The following is a 12,689-nucleotide window of genomic DNA, read 5'->3' as shown; positions in this document are numbered from 1 at the left end:
TATGCTCAGTAAACTGTCTTGACTTGTTTTTGAAATATAAAATTGGTTAAACTAGTTTAGTATGTGTTTTAGATCTAAATGCTTGTTGTTTTTCTTGTTGAGAGATGATTTTGAGAGCTTAAAATATTGTTTGGATCTTTGGTTGAATAGCAAGCTTGATTGCATTCATATTTGTGTTTTTCTCTTCTTTAAAAAACTGTTTTTGAGCAATCTCAACAGCTTCTCGATATCTCTTAACAGCTAGGCTATCTATCGAGCCTCCTGATCTTCCTTTCTCGACAACTGTTATCACAATTTCAATCCATCGACGTTTTTGAGAATTTGCCTCGATAGCTTCTCGACAGATTCTTGATCCATTGAGAAAGTTTCTGTATGCTCGATAGATGTTTGATAAAGGACACCTCTAGATTGCTCCTCGATAGCTTCATCTGGTGAGAATTAAGGCTCGACACTTATTGACACCTCTTGATCCATTGAGCTTTGTGTTTTCTATATATATCTTAGCGCGATTTTTTCTCTCTCATTTTATCCAATCTCTCTCGATAGAAAAACGTCTTTCTTTCTCCCAAACACCTCTCACTCACACTCTTCATTTTTCCCACTCATTCTTCGACCTTAAGAGTGATTCTTTCTCTGGTATGATCTTCTCTCTTACATTTATCATGCATTTCATCTCTTTTGACCTAACTTTTGGGGTTTTTGAAAAATTTTGGGGTCTTTCAAAATTGATGAAGTTTTTGTGAAATTTTTGGGATGGTTTTTGTTTAAATGATCTTAAATGTTCATGCATTGCATCACATTTGCATTTTAACAATGTTTCACGCATTATAGATATGTGTTCCATATGTTGAAATGATGTGTGTTGATAGGATTGGATTGGGCTAAGCCCACGATATTTTTATTGTTGCATGTCACATGCTCATGCATTTTTCATACATACATACCATTTTTTTCTATCTTATTAATATTGACTTGTGTTGGTACTTTTCTGTTTGTCCCTCTCTCTCTCTCTCTCTCTCTCTCAGTTAATTGCTCTATGACACCTAAATGTAAGTCTACTCTGTCCCTGAACCCTCTTCGTTCCGGGGTATCTACTTCTGATTCTACACCCTCTCACGTTCGGTTTCATGATGAGAAGGTCTATATGGACTTCTCGGAGAACTTTTCAGAACGCGGCATTCATTCAGAATGCCAAGTTGTCCTATCAAACTTTTCCAATACTAACCTTCCCACTGTCATCTACAGTAGGGGTTGGGAGTCACTTTGTGGCATCCCGATCACTTGTCCCTTCGTGATCATACAGGAGTTTTACTCCAACATACACGAACTTGATTATTATGTACCTCATTTCATCATTCGCATTTGAGGTATGCACATTTGGTCACTCTGGATCTTATATTCAAGGTGCTACATGTCCTGAGGGTAGCGCATCTTGAGTACCCCAGCTGTGATTGTCGTAGGATTGTGTCTAAAGACAAATTCTCAACTCTCTTCTGTGAGACACCTTCATCTTGGGGTGACTGTTAAAACACCCCTTACTTAGGGTTTACAAAAAGTCTAAGGTTCCTTAACATGGTAATGACATTTATTCTCCATTCCTTGTCTCACTATAACTCCATTACTAAGCCTCATGCTCAATTTTTGTTATCCCTTCTTGAGAGACTCACTATAGATTTTCCCTCTCACTTCATACTCTCCTTATAGATGTCTATAAAGATACGGCGACCAATGATAAGCTCATTTTCCCTTCGGCTATCACGCGGATTCTCCGCCATGCGTTTGTCTCCTGTCTTGAGTCTACACACTTCTCTGTCACATAGTGACAGTTAGACGAAGCGAGGCCCAACTTCGACTGAAGCAGCCACAGACTGAGACGGTGACTCCTCTAGCATCTTTCGCTCCATCCACATTCGCTCCTTCTTCTTCTGCGGGTGGTGTAACCCTCGAAGCGGTCATGGCACAGCTTCAACGCATGGATGCTCACCTTCAAGTGAACACCTATGTCGATCGTATTGCGCGACGGCAGGCTTGTCTTGGTGGCTTCGTAGAGTCTCCCTCTCCTTCTCCGGAGGCATTTGAGGACGAGGACAATGATGGTGACTTCGACGATGATGATGAGGATAAGGATGCTAGCTCTTCCGGTGACGACGAGTTAACTGCTTGAGTTACTTGCCCTTTGTCATTCATGACAAAAATGGAGAGTAGTTTTGAATATGAGAGTAGTCATGTTCTTAGGGGAAGGGTTAGTATAGGAGATTTTTTTTGTTAAGGGGAGCTTTTTTTTTTTTTTTTTTTTTTTAAATTTTAAGGGATGTGGTGAGGACTTTTTGTATCTTTTCTTTTCCCTTCTTTTTAGATACATTGTTCTTATTTTGTGATAGCAAACCTTTACTCATTTTGATATATATATATATATATATTAAGGTTGTTATTACATTCTTTCACCTATCTCTTCATGTGTTGTTTCTTTTCTCTCTTTATGCACATGCTTTTTATTTATTGTATGCTATCTTTTATTTCTGTTTTACACTAAGATGCTGTGATGAGTTTTGTTTAAAGTGTTTCCGAAATACAAGTTGTCAAAGTCTTTCTTGCCATAAACTCTCTTTTTGCAAAGTTTTTCAAGAGTTTGTGTTAGGATAGATTTTATTATATTCAACAAGTGAGTATGAGTTGAGTGATTTATGACTTCTCTCATGGGTCCGTTTGGATAGCACTTATTGTTGCTGAAAGTTGCTAAAAACTGATTGTTGCTGAAAACACTGTAGCAAAATAATTTTTAAATGTGTGAATAGTGTTGTGGGACCCACTTTTAATATTAAATATTGCGTGAACAGTGTATGAACAGTGCACGCACAGTACATGCACAGTGAAATTTGTCCCCCCAAAGTCAAAAAAGCCGGCAAAAAAAAAAAAAGGAGAAAACGTGAAACGAAAACGTGCCGCAACTTGCCTTGCAATCCAAACGCACGCCATATATTCATTTGTTTACTGTGGTTTTATCATGAATTGCCAAAAGGGGAGATTGTTAGGACATATGTGAATCATGTTAGGAACATATGTTATCTAGAATTGGCTAATCCTTAGGCAAAACGCACTTTACTTGTACTTTGGTAAATATAGGATGTGTTAAATACTTCAAGAAACAAGAGTTCAAGTCCAAGTGTTAAAATCATGCAAATCTGTCTAAGAATCAAGTGAATAAGTGTTGTATTTTAAAACTTGACAGCTAACTCGACAGATAGCATCTATCGAGATTTAAAAGGGATCTTCAGTCCGATACTTGACAGCTGCTCGATAGATAACCTATCTATCGAGATTTACAAAAATCAGTTTTTTCATATCTTATTTGACACATATCCGTGTATACATATTTAGACTTTCTTTTTTCGCAAACCTAAACATATATAAGGATTATTTTAAGGGCCGTCACAGTTGATGCAACTTAATGAAAATTTTTTTCACAAGCATATTGTGACCAGAGACATATGCTCTGGTTCATCTTTCTCTTGAAGAAGCTACTGCGTTTATACGCCGTAGGGTTTTGTAATCAAGGGATTTCGTGATTTTTATCATGTTGATGAACTAAAAAACTTTGCAGCCAATATCCTTCTCAAGTTGGTGGTTAGTCACATACTTGGATCCGTGCATCGATTAGTAAGTCACGTATTGGGAGCCGTGCATTGAAAATGAGATATTGTCACTACAGAACAAATCCAATTGGGTATTGGGGTAAAGGTTCAACTCTAGGTTAGTATAAGATACTGGGATTCCTTTACTTGTAACTGCTTATTATAATAATAGTAGATTCTCGAGAGTGGTGACCTTAAAATCACCCGATGGGGTTTTGCCTTAGAGGTTTTCTCCATCATAAATAAATCATCTTGTCAACTTTATTTTCCGCTACATGTTAACTTACTTAGTGATTTATTTGCGTTACCACACGTATTGCATGTTAATTGAATTAATTAATTAATTTGGCTAATTAATTGGTTAATTTATCACAAGAGGTCAATATATTCTTAACCTATCAATAACTAAACTAAAATTATTAATTCAATTTCTTTTTAGATTTTTAATGTCATAAATTTTGTTTATGTAAGTCATATATTATTTAGTAGTTGAAAGATCTATAAGTTTTATATAATTAAAAAAATTGAATTTTATATTGAGCACTTATGTTGTAATTATACTGTACTTTTTTTAAGTACTTTTATATTGGGCACCATGTATGGAATATAAAGGTACATGGTGTACGTATTCCATAAATTTGTTAGTATTGAATTTTATATTGAGCACCATGTGCTTTTTTTTTTTTTTAAGACAACATACACCATGTACTTAGCATATATAATTGATCCAAAAATAACAAAGCAGTTTACCAATCAAAAATCATTTTAGGAAACTATATTATTACAAGAAAATTCTCGACAGGCTTGTTACATTTATAAAGCCAACAGAGCTACTTATTGTGTGGTCATAAACCACCAAGAGGAGTACCGACAACCTTGCTTAACACGGCATTCCTCCTTCATACCAATAAGCTTAGCCTCCGGATTGAAATGAAAAATAAAAATTATTTTACTATTTAGCTTATTTTTACTACTATTTATGTGTCAAATTGCACTTTTTGATACTATTTATAGGTTACACTGTACTATTTCAACTAACTTTTGTTTTTATTTACAGTACTTTTAACAAAAAAAAAAATTTGTTTCTGCAAAATAAGCAGTTTCCAGGCTCTTATTGTCAGTTTGGTTTGTTCACGTTTGTGTCTGTGTTTGGTTTGTTCTGCATTTTTGGCCCTTTTTTTTAAGAAAAAGTTCAAGCACTGTTAATGGGACATGAACAGTTAGGCTTATCTACTGTCACCTTTGTGTGAATAGTAATTCAAAAATTATTATTTTTTTTTATTTTTAGTTTTCAGCAAAATAAGTTATATCTAAATGCATATTTAACGTGACTTTTCAGTCTCCAGAATCTACTTCTAACACCTTAGTTAGCTCTTTTCAATCCAATAAAACTAATTGTCTATGTCATCCACTACAAAATATCTTGATGTAAATCATTGACATCGACTGCAAAAACAAATTAAAGAATAAAAGCAAGGGGTGGAATGGAGACATTAGAAGTAAATCATTCAACAACTATTCAATATCTTTAGTTTAGTAGTAGTTTTCACCACCGGGTCTGCTGGCCTAGTGGTACCCGGTCTCCATATGACCTATCAACTCAGGTGTTCAATCCCCTGCATAAACACTTACCTAGTAAAAAAAAAAAAAAAAAAAAGTTTAGTAGTAGTTTTCAGCGTCAGAAGGGAAGCCTCCCACGAGACTCATCAGATGTGATAAAATGAGCTCATCGAACTTTAAAATATAGCCACTTTTTCATATCAGCAAACTGATTAGGCCACATTCTTGGTTTGCTACGTAATTCATCAAGATAAAGTCGGTTTTCAAAGTGGGTCAGAGATCATCATCACTTGCACCTTCGTGAATACACCCAAGACACAAAGTGAAATTATATCAATGTCGAATAATTAAAAACTTCTTTCTCTTTATCCCTCTCTCTTTCCACCATTGTCACAAAGCATACAAAGTGACAAACAAAACATTGTAGCTAAAACAGTCCAATAAATTTTTCTCAAAAAAAAAAAACCAGTCCAATAAATAATATTGCATAGATATACATAACTCGCAAATACTTTTTAATTAAAAACAAAAAGCTAATTATAACTTTTCTTTCTTTTACAAAACTTACATATAAGCACCTGAAAAGCGCTTATACAAAGTACTTCTTATGTGTTAAAAAAAACACAGCACATCAAATTAACAAACAAACCACATAAGTATCGACATTCCTGTAAACACAACAACGAGCTGTTCTTAATTGGCAGCGGACTCTTTCTCTTCCTCAGTCTTTGGGTGGTAACCAGGGATCTTCTCCTTGATCTTCTCCAAAATGCCCTTCTTCTCCTTCACATCTCCTTCATAATGAGTAGGTGGCTCAGAAGTGGTATACTCTGCAACCGAAGGAGAAGGAGGAGATGGGACCTCTTCAGGCTTCTTGTGATGGCCTGGAAGTTTTCCCTTAATCTTTCCAAGGAAGCCCTTCTTTTGTTCAGCTTGAGCTGGCTCTGCCGATGGTGCCTGTGGGACTGGGAGTTTCTGAACTACTACCTCTTCTTCGTACCTCTCAACTGGGATGTTGGTGTCCTCGTGCTTCTTCTCTTCTGCCTTGTCTCCTCCACCTATCTTCTCCTTGATTTTATCCTTCAGTCCCTTATTTTCCTCCCCTCTCTTCTTCTGCTCTTCTCCTTCACCTTCGTTCTCATCGCTAGGCTGCAATTTTCAAACAATCCAAAGTTCAATTACAAATTATTCAAAGGGTTAGAAAAAAGGGTTGGATGGACTCACATTTTCAAAAATGCGGACAAACTGATGTGAATATGGGTAAAAAAAAAGCTTTAAGTCCAATATATGCCATGATAAAAAGAAGTTTCGGTCATTTCGTAGAAAAAAGATAGTAGTAGTAAGTCAATATGAAAATTACCGTTCATCATTCACAGTAACTAATTTAATAAGTTATAAATAAATTTGTGAAAAGCAAAATTAACTATTTATAATTAACAATAAAATTTCTGAAAATAATAATTGACCATGCATAATCTATTTACCTCAACAATAAGTTACCAGTAAAATTAATAGTTAACTATGCATAGGCGACAACCTTAAAAAGATAAAAATGTCACAAATTGTGGTAGTATGTGGTTGTAAAAATTAAAGTACCGTAAGAGGCTGTAATTATTACACGTGGCGCGGTGGCGTTATGGGCCCCAGTTATTTACAAGCTGGCAAGGGACGAAAGTCCCGCAGTCATTCATGGGGAGCAACATGCAAATGATGAAAAACAACAACAAAAGCTTTTACGGGCACTTTTCCTTTGAAAAGAGGTAGGTCTACGACTACGATGACACACACAGATCCGTTATTTCTAATGGTTCCAACTTTCAGGTCCTACGTTTTACAATCTCAACTATCAGGAATCCAAAAATACTATATATATATATATATATTGGTGAAGATAATAAACACACAAACAAGAAAATCCGTTGAACAATCAAAACAAAACTTTAAAAACAAAAACTGTGTAAAATATTTAAAAATATGGAAGATATTAGAAATAGATATTAGAAATAAAATACTTACTGAGCTCTTGTTAGGTCGGTGTAGCAAGTGGGAGAGACTAGGTTTCTTCTCTTCTTCCTTATTCTTCTCTTCCTTGTAATCCTCTACAGGCTTTGGGTGAGAATGAGACTCATGCACTGAGACTTTCTCCTCTTCTTTATTCTGGAAGAGACTGCGTTTCTTCTCTTCTTCCTTCCTCTCCTCCTTGTACATCTCTACAGGCTTTGGATGAGAATGAGGCTCATGCATTGAGACTTTCTCCTCTTCCTTATTATGGAAGAGACCACGTTTCTTCTCTTCTTCCTTCCTCTCCTCCTCATAGTAATCCTCTATAGGCTTTGGCTGAGAATGAGGCTCATGCATTGAGACTTTCTCCTCTTCCTTATTATGGAAGAGACCACGTTTCTTCTCTTCTTCCTTCCTCTCCTCCTCATAGTAATCCTCTATAGGCTTTGGCTGAGAATGAGGCTCATACACTGAAACTTTCTCCTCTTCCTTATTATGGAAGAGACCACGTTTCTTCTCTTCTTCCTTCCTCTCATCCTTGTAGTAATCCTCTACAGGCTTTGGTTGAAAATGGGGCTCATACACTGAGACTTTCTCCTCTTCCTTATTATGGAAGAGACCACGTTTCTTCTCTTCTTCCTTCTTCTCCTCCTTGTAGTTATCTTCTGCAAGCTTTGGTTGAGAATCCGGCTCATACACTGAGACTTTCTCCTCTTCCTTATTATGGAAGAGACCACGTTTCTTCTCTTCTTCCTTCCTCTCCTCCTTGTAGTAATTATCTGCAGGCTTTGGTTGAGAATGAGACTCATACGCTGGGACTTTCTCTTCTTCCTTCTTCTGATAGAGACCACGTTTCTTCTCTTCTTCCTTCTTCTCCTCCTTGTAGTAATCTTCTGCAGACTTTGGTTGAGAATGAGACTCATACGCTGGGACTTTCTCCTCTTCCTTCTTCTGATAGAGACCACGTTTCTTCTCTTCTTCCTTCCTCTCCTCCTTGTAGTAATCATCGGCCGGCTTTGGTTGAGAATGAGACTCATACGCTGGGACTTTCTCCTCTTCCTTCTTCTGATAGAGACCACGTTTCTTCTCTTCTTCCTTCTTCTCCTCCTTGTAGTAATCTTCTGCAGACTTTGGTTGAGAATGAGACTCAGAAACAGGGAATTTCTTTTCTTCCTTCTTCCCGAAGAGACCATGTTTCTTCTCTTCCTCCTCCTCTTCTGACACTCTGACTTTCTCAAACTCAGAAGTCATCTCCTCCTCTTTTGGCTTCTTCTCCTCTTTCTTCCCCTCTTCAGGCTTTGGGTGAGAATAAGATTCAGAAACAGGGAATTTCTCTTCTTCCTTCTTCCCCAAGAGACCATGTTTCTTCTCTTCCTCCTCCTCTTCTGACACTCTGACTTTCTCAAACTCAGAAGTCATCTCCTCCTCTTTTGGCTTCTTCTCCTCTTTCTTCCCCAAAAAATCAAAGTAGCCTCGGCTCTTGCTCTCTACCGCTCCCTCATTACCACTAGGAGTGGTAGTAGTAGTCCCCAAGAAATCAAAAAAGCCTCGGCTCTTGGTCTCCACAGCTCCCTCATTACCACCAGGGGTGGTAGCAGTAGTCTCATGCTCATCCCTGTTGTGCTGGTGCTCCGCCATAATTGTTTCGCTACCAAATAATTATCACTACAACACACAGAAAAAGAAGAAACCAAATGAAAAGTTTGTGAAATGTTTTTTCTCAAGTTTGTGTAACAATGAATATATGCGTTATATTTCTCAAAAAAAAAATGAATATATGCGTTATGAAATGAGAGTAGCATGACAGGCTTATATAGGAAGTTAGGAATCCCGAATCTAAACTATGCATTAATAGCATAAAAAAAATTGCATCATATTACGCGTCTCTGACGCGATAAAGCTAATTATTAACCGACATGTCTTTTTTTTATTTTTGTGTAACCGACATGTCGCATTCATTACGAGATGAAATTAAAATTTTAATATTCTCACTCTCTGGTTTTAAATTCTACTCGCTTTTTTTGATAGCCAACTGTCATTTGAGGCATATCAAATGGCTGATAAGAGTAAGCAAAGTCTGAGCGTGTTGTGTAGGCTTTAGTGAGAATGTGAGAAAAAGTAGTAGTCAAAAGGGTAAAAGAGGAGAGTGGAAAAGATGAGAGAGACAAGGTGGTACTGGGTGGTGTTTGGTTATAGTTATGTCCAATGGGGTTGTGACACGTGTAAGAAGAACGGGGAAGGTTATACTAGTGGGCCCCGTTAATGTCGGCCTTGAGAGGATAAATATGAGAAGGTCGGTCGTCGGTGTGGGGACCCACTTGAAGAGTGAGTGAGTGAGTGGGGACACTGCAATTACATGCATTGGGAAGATTTACGACTTGGTACTTGTTGGCGCAAGATATGCCTCACTGGCCTTTTGATTCTGAAGTAAAAAACAAGATATGCCTCACTGCCACTGGTGGGGCCTTTTATTTTTGTTTTTTTGTTTTTTTTCTTCAAAAAAATCAAAATGTTGGAAGCAATCGTCACAAACTATTCTACAGATGGTTATGGGATAAATTTTTACTTGTTCTTATCCTTTTTTTTCATTTTCTTTTTTTTTTTTTTGAGAAAAACATGTTTTTATTTAAATTTACTACTACTATCATATTTTTATTTATCAATTACTCACCGTATCAAGTGTTTGTAAAATAATTTATGAATTTTGAATTTTGACTTTGCAATTTTTCAATTTAAATTTAGGACTTTAACTTTTTTTATCACAAACTTATCACTCACAAATTAGCAATTTACCGTAACATAATTTAGGAAAAAAAAGTTATGGAAATAGAATAACTCTTTTTTTTTTTTTGAATGAACAAGAATAACTCTTTTTATTCAATCAAAAAAATAATAGAATAACTATTTTTATAAGCCTTTGAAGTTGTCACTTTCCTAAAGATACGTTACTTATCAGGAGGAGTCCGAGTCCCTTGGTCAGGAGGTCGGTTTGGGTTGGCTACACCTTTTGGGCATTTCCCAAATTTAATTTTAGTACTATTTCTTGAGGGACCAACCGACCAAGGCTCCCTATACGGTAATTTGGTATCGCACGTGTAATACACGTGACAGATTCTGATTGTCTACCTTCTCATTTCGTGTTTGTTTATTCAGAAAAGGTTAGGCATGTAAGCTCTCCACGTGGTACAACATGACATATGTTTAAATTTGGTTACGTGTCAGTTTCGTGCTCCATTAGTGTTCCATTTATATACTAGATTGAAGTCCGCTTATAAGTTAGGGACTTATGTCTTTCTTAAATAAATAAAAAATAAAGCTAGGGACTTATATGAGTTTCAATAAGTTTAACTGGTAAAGTTTTTTATGATTGAATAAGAGATATAAAGTTTCTGAACTGAAAAAAAAAAAAAAAAAAAAAAAAAGATATATGGTCAATGACGGCTCCAAGATATATTTTTAGGGAAGGTTAGTAAGAAGATGCATTCTAGGTATTTAAAAAAAAAAAAAAGTAAATCTTGTGGCCTACGTGATTTCTTAATTACAAATTTTTTCATAGTATGTACTAGAAAGAGAATAAAAAATGAGAAGTGTTACATCTACAACATTTTCACAAAACTTTTCCAACAAACTTTAGGTTATAAGTTGTTATTAGTTCGAATTTAAACTTATTACCGAAATTACTTTTTTTTTCTTAACAACTAGTAACAATTTGCCACTTAGACTTTATTATGAGCGTATTATGAATATAGCGTTTCTCATATAAAATAAACTATAAGTTCAATGTATATTGTTTATTAATACTGTAGGGATAAGGGCCCAAAATTATATATTAGGCCTTAGGCCTTATCCAAGGATGAGAGAACATCTGAGGAGGGGGAAGTAATTGTGAGGGGTTCCAATTTTTAAAGTCTCATAAGTAAGAAACGAATGGAGGGTGGTCCGAGGAGGAACTCCTCCTTTGACATGATGAATGCAGCTCAAATCTGTATTCCAAACGATCAAGGCAAACTTCGAGGAAGCTCTAGCGATAAGGATGTGCATCATACATATACAAGAGCGATGGGAACTCAGAAATATTTAAGGAAAAGCTGCTACCCTCGTATTAAATGCACTACAGCTACTTTTCTGGTCGCATTTATGTGGAGAAGACTTCTAAACAGTGTAGTCTTGGCTACCGCGACTCACAGAAAGCCAAAGAAGGCAATTGATGGGACAGACACTCAAGTAAGGGCTCAGATGATCAACAAGTGTAAGATCAAGATGGACCGAAGAGAGCTATATAATGTGAGAGACTCTCCATGAGAGGAGGATTGGAAAAATAGAGAAAGAATAATGTAGCAATCAAAGTTGCACTTATAATCAGTTTTACTGATTCATAATAAAATTGGTCTCCTCAGATAGGGAATTTGTTCATTCCTATGTGCTTTATTTTTGCTTAATCATCTTCTAAATCCATACTAGCCATTTTTAAGTTCATTAGGGCCTAGTTCTTTAACCCACTCTCTACAAATTTATTGTATTGGGCTCACTAGGCCAAGATCCCATACATCTTGGGCTTGGATTGCCGTCTGTGGGAAGAACTTGTGCGATAGTGAGTGCAGCGGTTAACTATGGTAGGTTCAGGTCCACACCAAGCAGAATCTTTGGGATCCAAGCATGGCAACCCTTTTGTCAACCTCAAACAGAGAGGTGATCGCGAAGGAAGCGTGCATACCACACATACTGACAGGAGTCAACCTCGAGAAGGAAGCCATGTCTCCCATGCAAAGAGTAACAAGGCCATGCAACTAGAGATTGACCAGTTGAAGAGAGAGTTGCGCCACGCACGACAAAGACGTACCCCCTCCAGCTCCGACGCTTCCTCTAATAATAGAAAGGATCCCAGTTATAGGCGAAGATCAAAGACCCCACCTAGTGAGTCCTTCTCCTACGAGAAAGAACATCATCATAAACGTAGGTATAAGAGTCCGCCACGTAGAAGCCTGGAAAATGACGCTATGAGTAAGGCGTTAAACCAGATTTCCAAGTCACCCTTCACACACAAGATTGAGGGCACAAAACTACCTCAGTGGTTCAATCAGCCAACGTTCACCATCTACAATGGTCTAATAGATCCTGTGGAGCATGTGAGCCATTTCAACCAGAGAATGGCCGTCCATTCCAAGGACGAGACCTTGATGTGCAAAGTGTTCTCCTCTAGTCTAGGACCTGTGGCCATGAGGTGGTTCGATGGCTTAAGGGCAGGTTCCATAGACTCCTTCTGGGGGCTCACACAAGCATTTGGCTCTCGCTTCATCACTTGTAGCAGAGTCCCTCAGCCCTTAGACTCCCTACTATCCTTATCTATGCAAAAAGGGGAAACCCTGAAAACATACTCGAACAGATACTAGGAAATGTACAATGAGATAAATGGTGACTTTGACGACGTCGCCATCAGCACTTCCAAGAGTGGCCTCCCAACCAAGCACAGTTTAAGGAAGTCCTTGATAGGAAAAC

At 37.1% G+C, this 12,689-nt stretch overlaps 1 protein-coding gene across 1 annotated transcript; it reads right to left on the bottom strand.

Moving 5' to 3' along the window:
- Positions 1-5,686: 5,686 nt before the first annotated feature.
- Positions 5,687-8,990, bottom strand: LOC112012620 (uncharacterized). Its single transcript, XM_024044996.2, has 2 exons — positions 7,209-8,990; positions 5,687-6,341 (listed from the first exon to the last, which is right to left on the bottom strand). Exons 1-2 carry the CDS (start codon positions 8,829-8,831, stop codon positions 5,886-5,888), a joined length of 2,079 nt encoding a protein of 692 aa, XP_023900764.2. The 5' UTR covers positions 8,832-8,990; the 3' UTR covers positions 5,687-5,885.
- Between the last annotated feature and the right edge of the window lie 3,699 nt (positions 8,991-12,689).

Source organism: Quercus suber, unplaced genomic scaffold, assembly GCF_002906115.3.
Source record: "Quercus suber isolate HL8 unplaced genomic scaffold, Cork oak 2.0 scaffold_265, whole genome shotgun sequence".
NCBI classification, from domain to species: Eukaryota; Viridiplantae; Streptophyta; class Magnoliopsida; order Fagales; family Fagaceae; genus Quercus; species Quercus suber.
The sequence above is the reverse complement of the archived record's forward strand: the minus strand, read 5'-3'. Positions and strand labels throughout refer to the sequence as shown.